The following is a 21,446-nucleotide window of genomic DNA, read 5'->3' as shown; positions in this document are numbered from 1 at the left end:
ACATGTGCTTGAAATAGCAAGGTAGCATGGTCATTTTGGGGTCGTGGTGATTAAGTTGTCAAGTTGACAAGATGGTGTCAGTGTTGTAGCTCTTTACGTAGTCCTTCAGATTCGAATTAGTTTATAACGTTTGTATCATGTACCGAGTACCAATGTCAGGGAATGACAGAAATGCGTATTTTTCCATTTTAGAGCATAATTATTTTCTGACAGCTGTAACCTACTGTGAATATTTCCAGATTTTTATCTAGATACCAATACCAATTTACTAATACCAAAATTTAGGCAATCATATCACAAAACAATCTTTGCAGGTGCCTTTACTTCATTTCAATTGTCACATTTTCCAACTTTCAGCCAACAAAGTGTTCATAGCGTTATCAAAATCTCTATCAAATTCGAGCTCAAAGAGCAGTGAGGTTTCCCAGAGCATCTGCAACTGAAGTAGTGTTAGTTTGATTCCACATCTTGCGCTGCCGCGAGACAATGTCTAGAAAATCACCATTTAAAATCACATCCGGGTGAAGTAAAGAAAATCATTAAATGAGACACTTTAATTTAAAAGAGAATTACTGTAGCTCTTTTTGGGTCTATATGGGAAAACTCCCCATGACGTTTCTATTTGCAAGCACAATTTGCATCTTTCCTCCGTAATGAAAACAAAACAGTGTTTATATTTTTTGCGAATGCTGATTAGGAGCAGAGCCCTGATACGATATCTAAACAAGATAAATCATTAGTGTCATGTTCTCATTTGGGGTGCAGCATTTCCACCAAATACGGAGGATTTGATAATAGTGTGACAGTCATATTACAGCATTCTGCATTATGCACAGGTAGAGTCTGTGGTGATCAGGGAAGTTATTATATAATGAGTTTCATAGCAATAAGATAACACCCATCTCGATAGTCTAGACTTTAAAGGCATTGCATGGCAGTCTTAGTGATTAGAATTATCTAATTATTTTGATAATTGTTATGTCCGCTCTAAGATTTGAAATACATTTTTTGCAGGAATGTTTGTTCTTTTAAATGTTGATGACCAGCAACATCATTTCTGTGTCAAACCGTAACATCCCGAGATGTGAAAAATGTTTTAAAGGGCAAGAAAATGGAGAAACAAACGGAAACAATGACTACAGGCTACATTGTACAGTATGCCAGTGTGTAATGCTTTGTCCATAACCAGACTTCTCTAATACTGTACGATCACTTAATCCTTCCTTGAATGACATGTAGCAGACCTATCAGAAACCACACTGACCATGATCCTGTGTTGCTTATACTTCTATACTTGCTTGGCTCCACCATACTGCAACTGAATCAATCACACATGTAAATTATGGTAAATGTCCTCAGTATACTGGATTTGTATATTTGGTAAAACTTTGTACACTGAAATAAATTATGAAACTAGACAGCCTTCCATCTGTGCGCACCGTTTGCTGCATTGTTTGCTGTTGTCCTCGTGAGAACGTTTGTTTGGCAGAACATGAAACGACAAAATCATAAATTCTCTTTGAGCCGTATCTGGCGGCAGGTACCCGATCTTGGAATGAGAGTGGCGCACCGGTGATATTTCAATGCTTTTAAACACCATTATCTTGCATTTACTTTCACTTCAAAGTTGTAAGCTGCTGCAAGATCTTTCAGACGATGCTGTTTTTTTTTCTTTGATGTCCTGCTGGAGTGTTTCAGTGTTTCCAGCTGCATGCTGGTGGGGAAGGAAGCGTCTCCCCTACCCGGCCGTGATTTGCTAACACAATTTAAGATTCAAAGGAAACTAGCTGTTCCTCCTAAGCAACAAAAACCATATAGCGGTGACAGAATCTTTGTTTTAATGAAGATTCTGTCAAGAAGACACCGAACGACATATTACTGTTCCTTAGTTGGGTTTTGTCTCTTTGGGTCTGGAGAGGTGTAGTCAAAATCCATTCTTACCAGACAGCAGCCACACCCCTCTTTTATATTTGTTCTCCTTAACTTCTGTGCTTGCAGATGTTAAAATGCTAACAAATGTATTCAAAAAGACAAGAGCTAAACATCAATGGATCATCATGACACCAAGAGGCTATGGGGGAATGGAAATATACCAAATTGTGATTAAGTGGCTTTCTCCTGCTGATGAAAAGCACCAAATACAACTATGAGGCCTGGTGCTTCAGCACTTGCAGTAATAAGATTTTAGAGTTTCTGTCCTTCAACATCTGCTTGGCCATGAAGGCCAGTAAGTGCATGAGCTGATTAATGCACACAGCGACACGATCACATGCACACACATACACACACACACACATCTTCAAGCAGTGATATCTGTAAACAACCAGATTTTAGACCCTAAATCCTTAAGGCAGGCGTCTTAAGACCATGACAGACTCACTCCAGCTCGGCTCTAAGGTGAGTCCCAAGGTGAAGGAACCAATGAAACATAATTGTGAGGTGTTAGGCTGATTGGATCATTCGTCCACTCAAGCGATCAATACTGAAAAAACAGCGGTGGCTGAGTTAGTCCTCCACTGCAATACGTACTCTACACATCATGATGATATACTCATTTTTTTCGTGGTTTTTATTCATAATCATCACTAGAGGACAATCACAATAACCCCAAACCTTAACCCCGCCCTTTCCCTTTCAAAACAGCAAAATGAACAAGAACAAGCATTACAAAATCCATCCTAAGAAGAAAATTAACGGCTGAAAGGAAAACAGAAAAAAAAAAAAAATGTACAAGACATCCAGGTCAAATCAATCCATCCCCATAGACTAAACTTTCTATGAGATCTGACATCTCAAAAATATATGTATGTACACACTCTGCTGTATTGTACTGTACAAAATGTGGCAACACTTTACTCATTCCCTGTAGACATGCAAACACCTTACTTACACTGTAAAAAATGTCCATCTTAAACAAATCCCTTGATATATTCAGTCCTATTTTACTCATTTCCAATGTCGTTCCACTTGTACAATGTTTTTCTTGAAACAAGAGGCAATATCTTGAAATAGGGAAGATCTCTTATTTCAAGATAATGTCTCTTGACTTCAAGAAAACTCTTGAATCCGGTTGAGTTGCGCTGAAAAACAAAAAACAAAAAAATCTCACCCCATTTTGCTTGTTTGAAGAAAAGTAAGATTTTAAGAAAACAAGGTAAAATGACATATTAAGATGGACAAATTTTGCAGTGTGTCCCTAAACCAAATGATACTATAGCCAATGTCCATTCTCTTCACATAGAATTCATAACTTATTCATGACTGACCATACAGCTGACAGTGTTATAACTGTTTCAGAGACTAAACTGACTATGCAATGTTGTGTCTCCAGGACCTGAGTTGACACAGGTTAGCATGACGCTGCTAATGGATGACTACCACTGTCAGCATGTAATATTACAGTATGTTGAACCTCATAAGGCATCGTACATGTCTACACAAGACCGCTGTACAATAAAGTGTGACCTAAAAAGACTGTTTTCATTGAGGGTGGGCGATGGCAGAGGGTTTCAGCAGGAATTGCACTTATTCATCAACGACTTGGTTGCGGTGAGCTTGCATGACTTAACGTTTCGGCAGACGACTGGAGCATTTCCTTGTGCAACGATACAACAACCAAAGGAGAGGTGAGATCAAAAAGGATACGTCTGTGTTCTTTTCTTCCCGACTGCTACCACAACAGAGACTAACATGGCAAAACGAGTGAAGCCGAAAGGGGAAAAAGAACCATGCACTTGGTATGTGTGGATGACTACAGCCCAACGAGCCCGCCAGAGGATGGAGGCAGTCTGCTGTGTGCTTTGCCGAGAAAGGGACCGTCCCAAAATTGAAGGTTTAAGTGACATTACACTAGAGGACAGTTCCCGCCTTAGTCCCGGCAATGCAAGTGTCACTGTCATCAACAGGTGTCCTTCACTTATCTTTTCAACACACTTACACGCAGCCATACACATTCATTCACCCACTGCCGTGCTCACGCAAGCACAAGGGTAATGCACACATGCACGCACACACACACACACACACACACACACTCACGCGCACGCACACACACACTTCAGAGCATCAGCAGCCCTGCCCAGTGTCCACTTCCGGATAAACACTTGGTCCAAATGCGAAAGGCCTTGACGGATTTGAGCAAAATTCTTCAAAGCGGGTCGAGCTCTGCCAAAGGTCTGACCCGCAAAAAGCCTCCCGCCCTACTCCTCCTCCTCCTCCTCCTCGTCCGGCAGCGGTAGCATCTCCTCCTGCAGACATTCCCTGTAGAAGCTGGTCAGCGTGGCGAAGAGGTGCTGGCGACTCTGCTGGGACAGGAAATGGCCCTCGTCGGGGTAGATCTGGTGGGTGAAAGACAAGCTGATCAGGGTCCAGAGTTTTCTAGACATGCGGGGTCAGTTCAGGACACAAGTGCAGTATCTGCAGGACCCAATAAAATATAGTAAACCGTACACTGCAAAAAATCTCCACCTTAACAAGCCATTTAGTCTATTATTGTGTCCTAAAAGAAATCTGCCAATGGGGTTAGATAATTTCACTACCAGTTGAATTGCAAATCAACTGGTTTCAGGAATTTTGTAGAATCAAGTGTCATTTCATTCATTGACTTGTTTCAAGATATTTTACAGTAATTTCTAGAAAATTCTCGAAACAAGTGAAACTGCACTGGAAACTAGTGGAGTTATCTCACCCCATTGGCAGAACTGTTTTAATAAAAATAAGATTTGAAGGCTGAATATGAGACTAAATGACTTGTTAAGATGGATGTTTTTCTCAGTGTTTTGCTGGAGTACCAGATGGATGGGGCTCAGGGTAATTCAGATAGCGTCAGGAGAGTTGTCGGTCGTAGAAGCGCATATTAAATTGACTTTCCTGTGATTGTCTCAAGTGCCTGACCTTCATCATTTTGTCTTATGAGGTAAATCCCATCCATCTGATGCTTCAGCGCTAATTATTATTTGCAAATACAATTTGACAGCTCTGGTTCTGCTCTCATACAGGGTTTTGGCTGGTTCAATGCATTTGGGTGCAACTTTTTCACTCAATATGGTATTATTTACTTTATTACACACTCTTTACCCCCACACACACTCTTTTTTTGTATACACTCGTATAGCCTTATCTAGTAAATATGGCAGAGCGTTCTGCTGTATTATATATTATTGTCGCAGTGGCATTATACCAATCTTAACTTTAAGGATCAGAATAAGAATCACCATTTTTGTCCAAATGCATTATATATACGACATAAAGAATCTGCCTTGGCATTGTTGTGTCTACAGTACATACCTGCATTGAATAGTTTGCTCCAACTTTCACTAGGTTCTTGACGAGCTCAGCAGTATGCTGAAAGTGAACGTTGGCTGGAATAAAGAAATGAAACATGTCAGCAAAATCCAGCCTGAATCCTAACAGGGGAAAAAAGAGACAATCAGACTCTGATAGAATAGACGGGGGATGAAAATACCTCACAACAAATTTAACATGGTTCATCAGTGGATGTTTTCCAGTGAGTACCTCTGGAAATCCCAGCATCAATTTAGACAACCCACTTTCCTTTTATCTTTTGATTAAAAACCATTTGCCTCATTACCTTTCAGGATTGCATGCTTCTTTTTGCAGAGCAGTGGTGCACAGATACAGTATTTTCATCCTATTACAATTTATTTTCTCTCGCTTACCATCTGCTGTGCCATGCACCAGCATCAGAGTCTGCTCCCTAAGTGCTTGAACATTCTGCAGCACACTGGAAAACTGTGTGGAAATCAGAAATAGCAGGTGGATAATAGATTGAAAGATATGTTAACTGGCATTGAAGAACATAATGAAAGAGCAGCAACTTTGGTGTGAATTACATTATATACCAATCACATGCGCATACAGGCACTGAAAGACACACGGTGATTCAATCCACTTGAAGGTTTTTGAGTGATAAAAGTATCTCTTTCTTCTGTGAAATTATCGTTTAATTAACATTACCACTAGGCTTACAATATTACCATGTGAATTGAAATCATCAGAAAGAAGATGTACAGTCAAGTAAGCATGGCGTCAAAGTCTAAAGAAAGGAAATGCAAGGCTATGGATTACTGTCAACAGTGCATTGTTTGGTCTGAAAAACAAATTTGCTCGGATGTTTTCACTGTGCTTGCAAGAACCAATTTTGTTCTTCCCCAATGTCCCCAAAGCTCTTTCTCATAGCTGTGGAAAAAAACATAAAATACCTCTGATAGCTAAACATCATCTCTGCACGGGAGGCCTGAGAGAGCCAGACAACCCTTTACGACAGCTTATGAAAAACCTATGACATGTGATCTAACACGCCAATGCACACAGTAACCACGCAGAGATGAGTGACAAAATCTTTGCTGTGGAGCATAAAAAAAAAAAAAAAAAAACGCAAGAGAAGTGAAAGCCTCGCTACCTCTGACTTTGATAGCAGCGACATTCAGTAACTGTGGGAGCTTAACTGTAGGCATGTCAGTGATGTTACGGCAAGCCGCTTTCAAAGACCTAAACAAGATCAACGGCAAACAAGCGCGGGGAGGTAGTAAACACGCACCTGATATCTGCTGTCGTCCCGTAATGGCATGCCAAGGTATCTCTCGGAGAACGCTGATGCTGTGCAAATGGAAAGTGATACATTCTAAACAGTGCTTCTGCTAGACAGCGCTTCAGGTGCAGCTAAGTACCCAAACAACGTGTGATTCCTGTCATACTGAGCCAAAAGGAAACGCTTTTAGTGGAGAGGAAATGACCCTTCATGTAGGTGAAAAGGTCCCTGGTTTCTTCAAAAGACTGTAAAAGATGTTCTTTATGCTGAATTCAGAGCTCCTGGTCTATCTGTACATGCTTTAGTTTAGCTATAAACCTTAAATTCACCTCCCATTCAACACCCTTCTATGAGAGGTAAGTGGATTCTTTCAAAGCAGACAGTGGAACACATAAAAATTCATTTTTTTTCTTATACTCGGTGCCTCCATACCCACCTCATGAAAAAATTCAATCAATTCCACATTTGCACCTCAATACTTTGATGATATCAAATGTTGTGCTGAATGTTTTGCCAAATGCCAAATCCAAATAATCTTCTTAATTCGACGTCACATAAAGACATTAACATCTACATGGGAATTAAACATAATGCCAGAATTTATAAAGCCATGCTGTACTCACCATAGAGTTTCCAGTCCGTCACTGGTGACATTGCACATGCACATTTGAATAGGCTGTCGGTAGACTTGAGCATCATTAATGTTATGTAGGCTCCATAACCCTGGGCAACAAACATACGCATTTTATGTTACATGCAGTATATGTATGGCCAAATCCATAGAGTTGTTAATAAAGTATAAAACTGAGTTGGAAATTCAGTCATTGGAGTGATTCATTGGAAATTCAACAAAATAGCCTCTTGACACTTTAAAGTGTGTCTGTTAAAGCTGTTAAAATTAACTTATTTTGGGTTTCAGGGAAAACCACATAAGTGCAATTTTGGTGTTCTTCTCACTTAGATTGAAAGTTTTTCTGGTCAGTTATCTGACTGTGTTGAGTGAGTTTCATGACCATTGAGCCCTTGAAACCTGTAAAAACCTGATTGTATAATTTCAGCAAAATGTGTCTCAATGAGAAAATAAGCATTCTTAATTTCTGAAAAACCACATTAAATATAAAATAATATAATATGCATGGATTTTGTTCAACAGTAGTGATATGGAATGTGGATATGGAAAAAATGAGACAATTTTGCATAGGCAATAACAGAGGCTCACCCTTCCAAACACTCCTATCCGTGTCCGGTCAATATATGGGAATTTCATCATGTATCTGGAAAAAAACAATTCAAGCGTAGAGTTCACAACAAGTTACTGTATAGTGCAACACATACAATGAAATGACACCCGTTAATACATTATGAACTGCAGTTTAAAACATTCATAACATCTGAACACCAGCTTCAGAACAGCAGCATGGCATATGTATGAACAGTTATTCAATCCTTACACCAGCTCTTATGTGGCATTCATGAGTAGCAGTGGACAAACGCACAAACAAGCTTTGGCCCCATTTCTGCGAGTTTGTGAAGTGCTTGTTCTATCTCTTTTCATTACAGTATCACTTGTTTTATTCTCTCTTCTCTTCGTTTAATCTGTATTTGTGCTCTTTGTTTACTGCAAAGAGGCTTGCTGTTGTGTCACAAATCTCTTAGCAATCACTTCTGTTGGCATTATGGAGGTCCAGTGGAGAATTGGCTGTGTGCAAATAATGGCTAAATATATAACAACCTGGCTAGAACAAGAGATACCTGGAAAAGATTGCTGTGGTGAGAGTGTGGGTCAATTCAGTGATGTTCTAAAAAAAAAATGAATAGTCTGATAAGGGAGATTTGTCTTAGCCCTTGCCCCTCTGGTCTCTCTACTAAAGTGAGTGAGTCAGCTTGAAAGCAACTGATGTTAATGTTAAAGGGTAACTTCGGTATTTTTCAACCTGGACCCTATTTTCCCATCTTTTTGTGTCTAAGTGACTAAAGGGGACAACAATTTTTGAAATTGGTTCAGTATTGAGCGAGATCGCGTCAGCCGGCAGCCGCGAAACGAGCTGCAATGTAATCCGACGGGGCAAATGTGAACCGTCAATGTACGTCCACTAAAAGTGCTTGTTGTTGCCACTGACAGGCTCAGATTGTTATTATAAGTGTCTGACAACATTATGGAAAGGACCCTACAGAGAAATGAAACGTCTTTCTTTACCTTTTGCTTGATCCGGTCTGTGTGTAACCAAGTCTCGCTCCAGTCTCACGAGAGTTGAGTTGTTACAGGAAGTTACACACAGACCTGGACCAATTTCAAAAATTGTTGTCCCCTTTAGTCACTTAGACACAAAAAGATGGGAAAATAGGGTCCAGGTTGAAAAATACTGAAGTTACCCTTTAACATGCAAGTACTAGCCACTAATGCTAGCTTCTACATAAGTTAGCTAGTGCGAAAATCAGATATGTTTACAACAAGCCTAGGTACTTTGGCTAACTGATATTATCTAAACTGAAAATTGATCAGATGGGGAAATAATCAGTTCCTAGTCAAAAACAACATTTCTAATACTACACGTTGTATGTTCAGAAACACTATCAGCTGTTCACAGCCATGTTGCCCAAGAGGTGAGGACCTCCTCTACAGCTGCCAGAGGGTTTGTTAGGCTACATCACCTGTATGCTATGTTAAAGCCACTTAATTTACAGATCCACAGGATATGATGTAACTATCCCTGCCTGGTGCTATTTTGGAAGAGCACCTACATGCTACATGTTGGAGGAGAAACAGTGAGAGCAGGTATCACTGGGCTTATAAAGACTCTTGAGTGGAGAGTACTAGCTGTCCATTTAGTGGCTGAAAATTTCAAAATAAAAGTCAACAAGCATGTAGCCTTTATGAAGCTCTTGATCAGGTGCTATGCATGTGTTATATGGACTTCATGAACGTGTCACCTGAAACTTCATCATTTCAAGGTTATTCAAAGAATAATAAAGGAAATTGTACAACATACTCCAGAGCTGCGATCTGGTCCTGAACCTCCACAGTTCCCAGTCTCTGGTGGACCTCATGCAGGATCCTCTGACCCTGGAAGCCGCTGCCCCGGCCGTCCAGACGAGCCACGATGACGTTGTCTGAGCTGACCAGCACAGAGTCCCAGCTGAGAGCGAAGCGGTCACTCACAGACTGGCCGCCGGGGGAACCGTCACTAAACAAAAAACAAAACAGAGGGAATTCAAACAAGAAATCATGGTGAATCTCAATTAGGAAAGAGCACCAAGTAAACAGATTGAGGCAATCAACGATTTCCATGCATTTGAAAAAGTGCTACAGAGGATTAGTTGAGATTTGTGGTCCTGTAGCTCAGTGAGTTCTTAAAGGATAAGTTCAGCAATTATGAACCTATATATAATTTGGCTCTTACACCGCACCATTTCCACTCAGTGGATAGTCTTCTACCAAACTCTACCCGGCTCCATGTGCAACTGTTTACAATCTGATCTGACCGTCCACAAAACTAGATCATGCTGCCAGTAACGCATTTTCACCCCACTGCAGTCTGTGCTGCAGCAGAGAACAATAGTTCTGTGATTTTCTGATTAGTGAAAGTGTGCGTGATGGCAGAATTGTGTCATGAAACCTGAGCTAGTTTTCATTATGTATTTTCCAACTTTTCTGTTTACTCTCAACTCCCCTGTGGAGCCTATAAATGGCTTTTTTGGAGATATTTTGACAAACCCTGTTTGGACTCATTTTTAGCAGCAAGAGACAACGGAGCTCACTGTTTCAACTGTCAGCTGACTTAGGAGCCAATATTGTCTGCGGGTCCAAGTACTAGAGGCATGTAAGAGACAAATTATATATAGGTCCAACATCGCCAAACTTATGCTACTTATGCGAAGTTAAGCGAAGTTACTCAAGTAACTTTGCTTTGGGTCGATGCATGTAAACGTCATAACTCATAATTGTAATCATAAACTCATATTCTGATTATGAGAAACCTGGTTAAAATGCCTGGCTTACTCTCATATCAAATGGGTTACTGTGACATGAAACATCTCACTCCTTTACCTTTTGCTGGTGGACCATTCTAGCTGTGGGTGGGAATATTTTAACTAGTTCATTCATGGCGACAGGGAGACTCAATCACAGGGTGTCAAAGGTGCGTCTAAACAGCTTGTAAATGTGAATAAGCCCTTAACCTGAACATGGCCAGGTGCATGTAAACATCACCACTGACAGGTTTAGGGGTTTGATTTCCACTGAGGCTAAATATGTACACACTCTTCATCCTGTAAGGCCCTTCGGATAAAAACGTCCACTAAATATGTTATGGAATACGTTATGCTATTTTAGTGTATTTGCACCGTGATGAAGTATAGTGATAAAAAACCCAGAATCTATCAGTAGATATCACAGTGTCACACAGCATCTAATATATCACTATAGATACCTACACCATCAAAAGTAGGCCATAGTGACGGGACTCAGAGAAGTCTGGTGGGTAGGACATCTTCAAAGGTAAATCTGTAAAAAGAAAAAAATAGAAGGATATTAAAGCATCTATCTATCTATATCTAATTCATTTGTGATCTATAATTACAGCACGGACGGTAATGATTTCTTCTCACCAAAATGTTCCATCTGAACAGTTCTGAAGTCAGTCAGCTGGATCCTCTTAAACTTCAAGGCTGCCTTCAGCAAAGAATTGTTCTCAAGGATGTAGTAATCTATAAAATGAGCGGAGGGAATGTGTTTTAGGGACGAAGGAGTCCAAAAAGTGCTGCCAACAATTTTAGTGTCATTCCATACAAATGGCCGATAGCAGCATGAGGATATGTTTTCAGAGCCAGAGATATAATAAGATGAAATGAAAAATCTACATAAGATGGATAAGATCCGAGGCTCATGGATTGCTTTTTGGCGCAATGTGATTTTGTGGTAAATTAAAAAGGAGATCTGAATACAATCCCTGGATTTCTTCTCTTCAGGGCTTACTGTCTGAAATAAATGAAACTTGATGTATCACTATTGCTCTTTTCACAAAGACTAGTTCTCAGCACTTCTGCACATATTCTCCAGTCTGGATCATGACATGGATGCTTTGCAGTAGCGTACAATAAGGAAAAAAAACAAATACCATTTTCAAACAGATGGTGTTCTGTCCACTTTTATATTAAGGACAAGGACTTCTGAAATATCCCAATGCTGTGAAATTTGCTGAAAAAAACAACAACTCTGAAAGCTGGATACAGTTTGTGGTTGGGCGAGCCTGAAAGAATTCAAAATTAATGATTTGCCACTGGTCATAATTTAAGCCATAATAATTTTGCCACTGGCACTGCTGCTAAAACCAGTAACTTGAATGAGCACAAAATACAGTCAAAAGGCTCCATTTCAGAAACATTTTACCCACAGCAGCTTGCTGATGCCGGCCTCAAAAAAGGGATCCCTGCTATTTTCTCCACATGCAATAAACAATGACTCCCTGATTTGGCCATTTCTCCATTCAAGCCATCTGAGAAGCAACTAAATGAAATGGAATTCATCCAGCATTTCTAATGGAAAACCCAAAATCAATAGACGTCTCATTATGAAACCGCCAGGGGCCTTGAGTTCCCAGCTGTGGATGGAGGGTCTATCCAAATAACCCTGGGCAAATTGCTTGCTTTTCTGCAGCACAGCTGTTAACTTTTTGGGAAAAACTATTGATAGACATACAGGCATGGATCACAAGAGAAAGAGAGAGAGAGAGAGAGAGAGAGAGAGAGAGAGAGATGTGCATGGGTATGTCAGCATGTAAGTGAGTATGTGAGTGAGTGAGATCATGAGGGAGTGCATTGTGTGTGTGTGTGTGTGTGTGTGTGGGTGTGTGTTTGTGTGTCCGTATGCATGCGTGTGTGAAAGAAAGAAGAAAGAGAGGACAGAAGGAAGAAAAAGTTCTAAGCCTCCCTGTTGACCAGCATGTAACCCCATGGAGTGGCGACAACAGAGAGAAAAGGTGCAGCTTATAGGCTTTTCTTTATCCACTTGGTGGCTCTGACAGAACGCCAGTGTCTCAAGGAAACTCACTAACTCCTTCAAAGTGAAACTTTTGTGGAGCTGGAAGGGATTCAGGGTGTCTTGCTCAAGGACACGTAAGCAGGGCGGATGCTTGGCGACACAGAGGCTTCGCAACCTGGGCGCATAAATTTGTGAAATGAGCACGGTGTCTGAATCGCAGTCCAAATGTTGTGGCCGCGAATTATGTGAAGATTACATTCCTCCTTCACAAATTGGATTATGTGTCAAAAACACAAATTGGACACATCATTTTCACATGTTCGCCATGTGAACAAGTTGGTTTACGGTTAAGTTCAGGCAAGTGAAAGAACTCAGGTTAAGGTTAGGGTTAGGCAACTACAACAATTTGGTTAAGGTTAGGGAAAGGCTTTGGGCATGGTTAAATAAGAAAAACTTAAGCTAAAAATTGAAACTTCACTCGCAGTAGAAATCTTCTTGGTATGAGTTGGAAATCGAACCTTGGTCGACGGAGTTGAAAGCAGATATCTCCGCCCAACCACAACACCCTTACTTTCCATCGTACTATTTCAGCCGTGCCTCTTTCACGTAATCCTTTCATGGTGGGAAAACATATTTCTCTCACCTTTCATGCACGGAGCATGTATTTGCATTTTAAGACATCGTGCTCATTTCACAATATTTCAGGAGACCAGACTGGGGGCTTGAACCTGGATTGGTCCAGTCCAGATTGTCTCTCTAACAGCTAGGCCACCCTGCTGCCAACGATAAAGACGTTCATGACATAACCATCATACAAGAGAGACTAAATGGAGTTCTTACTTGCATTACTGAGGCTGTGTAAAATCACTGTCGGCGCTCCAGGACCTGAAAAAAAAAAAAAAAGAATGTTTAAATGTGTAATTTTTATTTGGGCTGCGTTAAACATTATCCTGTAATCCTTTAAATGACTGAAGGATTATACGTGCCTAGCATGACTGCTGAGGACTAAATTCACAAAATAACGAGCGATCACAAGCGGCAAAACCTCAAACCTTAAAGAGCAAAATGATAACACTGCACTGTAAATAACATGTTTATGCATGACAGGTTGCAAAGTAGCCCCTCTAAAGCAGTACACAAAAGTCACTGGGGAAAAAAATGCAGCAGCGCCCCCAGTCTCCTCTGTCACTGTTTGCCTGTCACCTTCCCTACTTTACCTATATCAGTTAGGGGTTAAAGGCCATTCACACTGCCTGTCTAATAGCCCCCGGCTGTCAAATTAAGTCAATTCTATTCAGTGCCGGTTTGCCAAATACCTAGTCAGAGGTTAATAGGATAGCAGGCTTGCTCAATAGCTCAGCCGCTGGTGAATCACTCCCCCAGCAGATACACAACTCACCCACATCCCCTCTGCCTCCTCTTCCTCCTCTAATCGCTCTCATTTCCTCATAAAAAACTCCTTACTATTGGTCACATGTAATTATGCTGATCCTAAAATGTCCCCTAAAATGAAAATGTGCCCTATGGTGAGCCTAAAATGTTTAAAAAAAAAATCTGTGAGTGTGTGTGATTTGAACCGTGCTCACAGAAGTAATGGTGATTTAAAATTCAAGGCTTTGTTAGGAAGCTGTAAACATGCAAAGCATCCGAGACGCTGCCGATCAATGAACTCTGACAGCTCGGTTTCCTTTTGCCTACTTGAGTGTTTTATAATGCTTTGCCTTGGCGTTTTTTTTTTTTTTAATTAGAAAGGATAACGCACAATGATTCACAGTGGTGTGAAAACTCTCAAACATGCATCAAGGATGCCGCAGCACGAGTTAGAAGGACTCCTGATGCGTCGCTTGTTGTGTGTACCTGCAACCAGTCAGAAGCGTTTTATGGGAGGGAATTTAAAGGTTGTGTTGCGCTTGATGGAAAGAGTCGTCATGACAAGCTTTTCAGGGTTATGCTGAACTCGGCCTTCTAAAGATAATGCGCTTTTTTTTTTTTTTATTGCTTGTGGGCAAGGGGACAGTGTTCTTGTCCAATAAATCACCACGCCAAAGTCCAAGCGCATCTGAGCATGAAGCGCTCTCATCTGCTAAAAATAAATTGAAACAATAAACAATGTGAAGCTCTGCCCTCTGTTAAATAAGCTGCTCATTGCCCAATAATGCCACCTAAAGCAATTATACACAATAGACCGGCTAATTGTTTTAATTTTATGCTTCTCATTTGGAATTGTTGAGAGATGAATTTAAACTGAATACTTGGAGGATGACAGATTACTATGGGCAAACCCCTGACATCTGTCAAATGGTTCTGGCGTGTGGGGATGATGAAACAAAATGGTTGACTAAATTGGAAACATAAAACACAATGTTATCCCAATTTTAATTGAATCAGCCATGCATCTCCAATGGATGTCGTGTTTGCTTGTAGAGATCATTTTTACCAAAAGATAAAAACCAGAGGAGACTTTAAGTGTGGGGCACTTCTTTAGATTTTTCTCATGTGCAAGTTAACTTCACCTTAAGAGTTCAAATTAAGAATTTTTCACAAAGGAAAAGCAGAGTGACTTAACATACTGTATGTCCTGCAGTGCCGACGAAATCTCTATATGATGAGTTGAAATTCTCAACCATCTTGGTTTATTGCAGGAAAAAGAAATCACTGTTTGTCTCATTTACCAACTTACTACATGATTTAAAGGTAGTTACTGCTTCTACGTCAGCAATGATACTAGTAGTAGTAGTTGTATTTATATAGACGTCTTCAAAACACAGTTATATAGCCCTTACAAAGGATTGAAGAAAAACAGACACAGATAAAATTTAAAGCAAAAGCAAGAAATGTCAAAGCAAGGTAAGAAACATAAAGTAAACTGTAAGAGTAAGGTTAAAACAATTAACACAATATCATCACACAAAAGCAAGTCTGTAACAATGAGTTTTAAAAGGGAGGATTTATAAGATAATACAGATTTAGCAGCCTAAGATCCTCCGGCAGGTTGGTCCAAAGCCTGATTGTTCTTCTCTTGTTATTAATCTAGACTTACATATAGATATTTATAGTTGCTATGACTTTGGGTTATTGGGTCACATGCCATTAGGTCAAGGACAATAACAGCATGATGATGTCTTATAAAATCTTCATCCTAACAAGTCATTTAGTCTATTATTGAGTCCTAAAATTGTAATTTTCTAAAAATAAGTGAAAAAATCTGCAATTTCACTTGTTTCCAATGCAAATCAACTTGTTTCAAGAATTTTGTAGAATCAAGTTTCATTTTCTTGATAGTAGTGGAGTGATTTTGCCTTATTCTGACTACCACTCATTTCTAGAAAATTCCTTAAACAAAATGAAACTGCATTGGAAAAAAGTGGAGTTATCTCACCCCATTGGCAGAATTTTTCTCTTGGTTTAAGAAAAATAAGATCTGAAGGCTGAATATCAGACTAAATGACTTTTCTTGCAGTGTAAGAGCAGAAAGTGGGAAACTGGGAAGATATTAGCCTACCTTTACAGTGGAGGATGATGTGCTGAAGTGTGGGGCTGATGTCAGCGTCGAAGAACAGACAGTGAGCCTTGTTCAGCTCACATGTTAAACACCGTCGCGGGAACAGACCCACAGTTTTAACACTGAAAAACAGCAGAGAACAGATTGGGAAAGTCAGACAACCTCTAAGAATCAACACAAAGCTGAACAAAACTTCATGAGTGCATGGCAGCCTTGTCTGAATCTGTGCTGTATATTATCATATTAATTATACTCATATCCATAATTAATAAAATAATTGTTCTGGAAAAAGAAACACGAGGGTGGATGTAATGTGATTACACTGACAATCCAATCAGGTTAATCCAGTGCAGTAAAAAAAAACAAAAAAAACAACAACAACAACAGTCGATTACAGAGGTGTTGTGAGGATAAATATCAAAAATGAGGATTGTAATTAACAAAAGCTTTTGTTGTGACAAAACACAAGATGGATTTTAAGTAGCTGTCAAAAACAACTATTGTATAGTAATTGCAAATTAAATCACCTGAAAAGTTGCCGTCTTCGCGGTGAACCTTCTGTACTGAGGAAATACCTGCCAAGAGAAAAGAAAGACACTGAGTTGTTGTCAGAGAAAACAAGGTATGGTAAATTAAATGAAAATTAAATAAAGAAAAGTAAAGACATATAATACTTGGAAGTTGTGTTCCCTGTTTATTTTAGATTCATCAAAATGAATCCCATTCAGTCACGAACACTTCTGTATATGAGGGGGCTGTTTAAGTGTCTAAGAGTATGACAAATTGAAGGATAAAATTCACAGCGCCCCAGAGCTAATTAATGACAGGAAGGAGTTTTTGCATAGTGTGTTTTACATTCACATAATATCACTCCCATTCCTGTTATAATACACTATGTTTCTGATTTTTTGAGTGTGTTTAGTTCACAATAGATACACACTGCCCATCTACAGCAGGCACTTGCAGAGTGCAGCTAACTCACTAGCAATGCTTGTGGTCATTAAAAACGCTGCAAAAAAACCATCCACTTATGTCATTTAGTCACATATTCAGTCTTAAAATCTAATAGAAATGACACTAGAAAATCCTTGAAACAAATTGATTTGCATTGGAAACAAGTGAAATTATCTAATGCCATGGGCAAATTTGTTTTACTTGTTTTATTTTAAGAAAATTCCGATTTTAGGACTCAATAATAAACTAAATGGCTTGTTAAAACGGAGATGTTTTGCAGTGAAGACATTAATCCTTACTATTTTACAGTTTGACTGTAGAGACAGCAAAATATATAAAGAGAAGACGTTGCTAAGAATATGACAGGATAACAAAAATTATTTGGTTTGTCTATTATCTAAAAACGTCTGGATAGCATCAGATAGGTTCGGATGGCATCATAGCATCACTATAGCTCATTATGCTCATTATGTCAGTGACTCACAGGTTGTCGTTGTTCTCGTCGTAGGCGACGATCCTGGTCACCTCCCAGTTCCCTGATGTTAGATGCCGGACTTCATTTTGATCTGCTCTGAACTGAGAGAAATGGGGCATGGAGAAGGGAAGATAAGCAGGACTCCAGTATTCACCAACATATGTGATATACTTCCTAAAAGGCCTTGCATTTAACAAGTTAGCGTTTTGACTAATCTGATCTTGGCATGAATGTGCCTGTTTTCGTGCCAAAATTGACCTGTGTAAACTCCATCTCACTATTATTTTGAGTGTGTGTGCGCTCGGATGTACACGCTGTATATTGTTTCTGCCACATACTGACCCACTGCTTCTTTGTAGTCATTTTTTTTGCAGAATTATTCATCACATCTCACAAATTCATTACCACAGGGATTAAGCTAAATAGGCTTACCCGGTGATTTATTCCTCCAAAAAATAATGCCGCATTAATTCTAATCTAATGTGATAAGTGTTCTCCTTTATTGTAGTGCTATGAGAAATAAGAATCAGCGTGTTACACAAACAGCAGGGAGACCATCCATGGCTTTCCAAATCTGTATTCAAATCAGCCTGTTCATCTCCATTATGTTAACTGAAACCCTGCATGCAACCTGTGGACTTCATTGGATGCGGGTGGGGAATTGTGAAATATCATTTCTCATAACAGGCTCTTCTCTTTGGATTTTGTGCTTATGTTGGTGGGGAGGAAAGTTTCATAAATTGGGAAAGACAAGTTTATTTTTTTATGATTATATCAACAGTTCAATTAGCAGTGGTTTCAGTAATAGCATGATAAATAAGGGCCGTCGTGAGTAATTTCCTCCATTCTCTGTTTATTTCAGAGCGTAGGCTGCACGTAAATAAATAAAACAACACTATTAATGCTGCGGCAATGCACAACATCCATCCAGTAACAATGGAGAATCTAACCAAATCCCTTGTGTATGAAACCTGTGGGTTTACACTGTGCTAAATGAAGCGTAACCTGACCGTAAACACCATAAATGTGCCGATGGGAAGTTAACCTGTGTGGTGAACATGGCGATGTGATGGAACTCTCCTCGTCCTCCCTGCTTGACCGGGACGGTCAGGAAGAACCTGCTGCCGTCCCTGGAGAACACCGGCTCCTGGTTCTGTAGAAGCAAAGGAACAGGAGGGCCAAGTCATTTTTTGCAACAAAATCCATGTTATGTGTACCCAAAACATGTTCATAACACAATATCTTAGTCTGGATTTATCCAAAAATGTCCAAAAATCTGTTTTTCTGACCATGTGTGGCAGAGGTCTGACTTTTCTTTCATTGCTGACTAAACAGTCTTGTTCAAATCTGTCAAAAATCAGAAGTGAAGTTATGAAGTGATGCATTTTACATTTCCATCAGCAACAGCGGTTCATTGAACTGGGTAGTTAGCATGAGCAGTGATAGCCACCATGGCTGAACAGACCAAGAAAAGACCTACAGAAACTCAAACTGCATCAACAGAAAATCCAAGAAAAAAGACGTTACAGTACTGGTTTTCTGGGATGTGCAGTGAAAAAACACCACCGCAATGACCGCTTAGCACCAAAGATGTAAACAAAATAAAAATAAAAAAAAGAGAAATTCACAGATTACCACTTTAAAATTCAGTTTGAAGTGTCCAGTTATGCCCAAATGAGAATAAGTTTCTGCTGTAGCAGGAGGCAACGCTGAGTTTAGTCGATACATCTGACACATTCAAACTGCGGCTTGTGAAACCGACACTGGCTCCACGGCTCCATATCTCCAAGTAACACAAGCCAAATTCTGCCTCAGATGGAGACAGTTTACCCAGAATCCCTCTTTGGCATTTCTTGGAAGCCAGACGTCTGTGGCCTTATGTGATCTTACATAAAAAATCCGTTACGAAAGGCCCCCTGTCTGCTCCGACACAACACCCGCAGTCAGCAAACCGGGATCTCGCAGATTACCACTTTAACAAAGACAAGCGGGTCCATGTGCCCAGACTGTCGAGTGGTTCAGTTCGCCGCCGCTGGAGCCAAACATGTACTGTATCCCTGCCGGCTTATAGGATCGAACCCCGCCAGAAACGTTCTCTCCTGTGCCTCCACTGCTGTTGCTTTCCAACTGGCTGAGTAAATAACAAAAGTGCTGCAGCTGAGCGGACTTCACTAAACAGAAAAGTAGGGCCAAAACGTCTCATTTCGCACTCAGAAAAATAGCAGTTTAGCTCAATTATATAGCTATATAGTATAGTAGTATATTGATCTTGTTGCTGTAGTTGTGTTTTTATCAAGGCCTTTTTCTGAGATTCTTTTATAATGATTTTAATTTTATTCATTTGTGTTTATTTTCTATTCCTTTTTTTACTGTTCTATTATTTACTTAATTATTTTTATCTTAGTTGTGTTTTTCTTGACACTACCTTATATTTTATGCCATTTGTTGTGAAGCACTTTGCAGCAATTGTTTTTAAAAGTGCCATATAAATAAAGTTTATTATTGTGATTATTATGATTATTATGTAATTATGTCAAGATGTGTAACTAGTGGTGCAGCTATATCTTTTGGCCTGTTGCCTTGCCGGACTTTATTTGATGCCAGGCTATTGGACTCTATCTGGGTCCAGTGACTCCCTTGACATCACTACACAAGCAAAGAGGTTGATGATAGAAATATAAATCTAGGTCAGCAGAACCACATGAGTTCATTGATATTCTACAGGCAGTCAGTGCAACTTAAATGACTCAATGCACTGCAAAAAATATCCATCTTATCGAGCATTGAGTCTTAAAATCTTATTTTTTCTTACAGAAAAAACAAGAACAAAGCTGAAAATGGGGTGAGAGACGATCTACTCATTTCTGAGTTGAACTTGTTTGAAGGATTATCTTGACAATACCTTGATTTAAGGCAGATCATCCCAAAGCTATTGAGATAAAGTTGATTGATGTCAAGTGAAATTACATCTTTCCACATTTCTGAGAGAAGCGGGAGATTTTTAGAGTGAATCCTTGATTAAATTACGTAAAATTAATTTAATCTAGTCATTTTTTTTGGCAGTATGGGCTTTTATAAGAGAGAGTGGAAAGTACTTTACCTGCTTTGAAAGCCAGAGCTCAGAGCTTTCTTCATGCCTCTGAAAAAGAAAGGACAAAATGTCATAGACTGATGTTAATTTACTCAGATCCTCCCATCTGGCAGCATAGCCAGGGTTTCATTCCAAAATGCAACATATTAATTTCTATTAAAAAAAAAACTGTTACAAGAAATTCATCATGTAAGACTTCCAAAATAGAGGTGATTCATCGATAATGTATCTATTTGGTAGACAAAAGTTTGAAAAGAGCTAATAATGGAACAGCATTGTAAGTCTTGGAGATGCAGTGCAATCATGTTCTTTTCCAAAAATGAGTTTTCTTTCATGTCAGCAATAATTTTGTGAAAGTATGTGTCATATTTTTTCAAAATGGGTGTAGGTCATTTCGGAACAACACCTCAGCGGTATATTTCCCAGATAGACTCCACTGTCATATAATGGACCCTTTCAAACAGCCGCACTCCTCTTCATTTACTTTAAAACTCCACTGGGGACACAATTCCCAGTCTGAGCTCTCATTTCAAACCCGGAGCCATGGGCGCGTGCCAGAGTGTTGGCAGCGGCCGGCGGCGCGGCGTCCAGGCCTGAGCTGCCTCTTGGCTGGGCGGCGTGTTTGTTTGTGCTCTGGTCATCTGTGGGAGTTAACCCAGGAACTATGGATTTGGAGAGCGGCCTGTCTCGTCCCATGGTGCCACGGGAGGGCGACGACTGCTCCGTGCCGTCCAGAGGTGGAGACAATACTGAAACTTTTTTTGTCGTACTGTTTTTATTTCATTATTTTATTAAGAATTTGAAATATATGATATACTTGTGGAGATAACTTCACAAAATTCGTTTTTTTGTATTTTGGTAACTATCCCACCTGCCCTTAAGCCCCACCCCCCT

General features: G+C 39.8%; 1 protein-coding gene across 1 annotated transcript in view; it reads right to left on the bottom strand.

Moving 5' to 3' along the window:
* Positions 1-4,199: 4,199 nt before the first annotated feature.
* The window catches only part of dpp10 (dipeptidyl peptidase like 10), a 154,503-nt gene continuing 137,256 nt past the window's right edge, over positions 4,200-21,446 (bottom strand). Inside the window, exons 12-26 of the mRNA XM_071918271.2 lie at positions 20,562-20,600; positions 18,507-18,614; positions 17,471-17,562; positions 16,560-16,607; positions 16,033-16,154; positions 13,371-13,415; positions 11,159-11,257; positions 10,985-11,054; positions 9,541-9,735; positions 7,770-7,824; positions 7,174-7,273; positions 6,560-6,618; positions 5,679-5,751; positions 5,287-5,360; positions 4,200-4,337 (exon numbers count right to left, since the gene is read on the bottom strand). Of these exons, the coding sequence (XP_071774372.1) occupies positions 4,200-4,337; positions 5,287-5,360; positions 5,679-5,751; positions 6,560-6,618; positions 7,174-7,273; positions 7,770-7,824; positions 9,541-9,735; positions 10,985-11,054; positions 11,159-11,257; positions 13,371-13,415; positions 16,033-16,154; positions 16,560-16,607; positions 17,471-17,562; positions 18,507-18,614; positions 20,562-20,600 (1,317 nt within the window). The remainder of the gene's footprint in view (positions 4,338-5,286; positions 5,361-5,678; positions 5,752-6,559; positions 6,619-7,173; positions 7,274-7,769; positions 7,825-9,540; positions 9,736-10,984; positions 11,055-11,158; positions 11,258-13,370; positions 13,416-16,032; positions 16,155-16,559; positions 16,608-17,470; positions 17,563-18,506; positions 18,615-20,561; positions 20,601-21,446) is intronic.

The sequence above is a fragment of the Centroberyx gerrardi genome, chromosome 10 (genome assembly GCF_048128805.1).
Source record: "Centroberyx gerrardi isolate f3 chromosome 10, fCenGer3.hap1.cur.20231027, whole genome shotgun sequence".
NCBI lineage: Eukaryota > Metazoa > Chordata > Actinopteri > Beryciformes > Berycidae > Centroberyx > Centroberyx gerrardi.
This window is presented reverse-complemented; position numbering and strand designations above follow the sequence as displayed.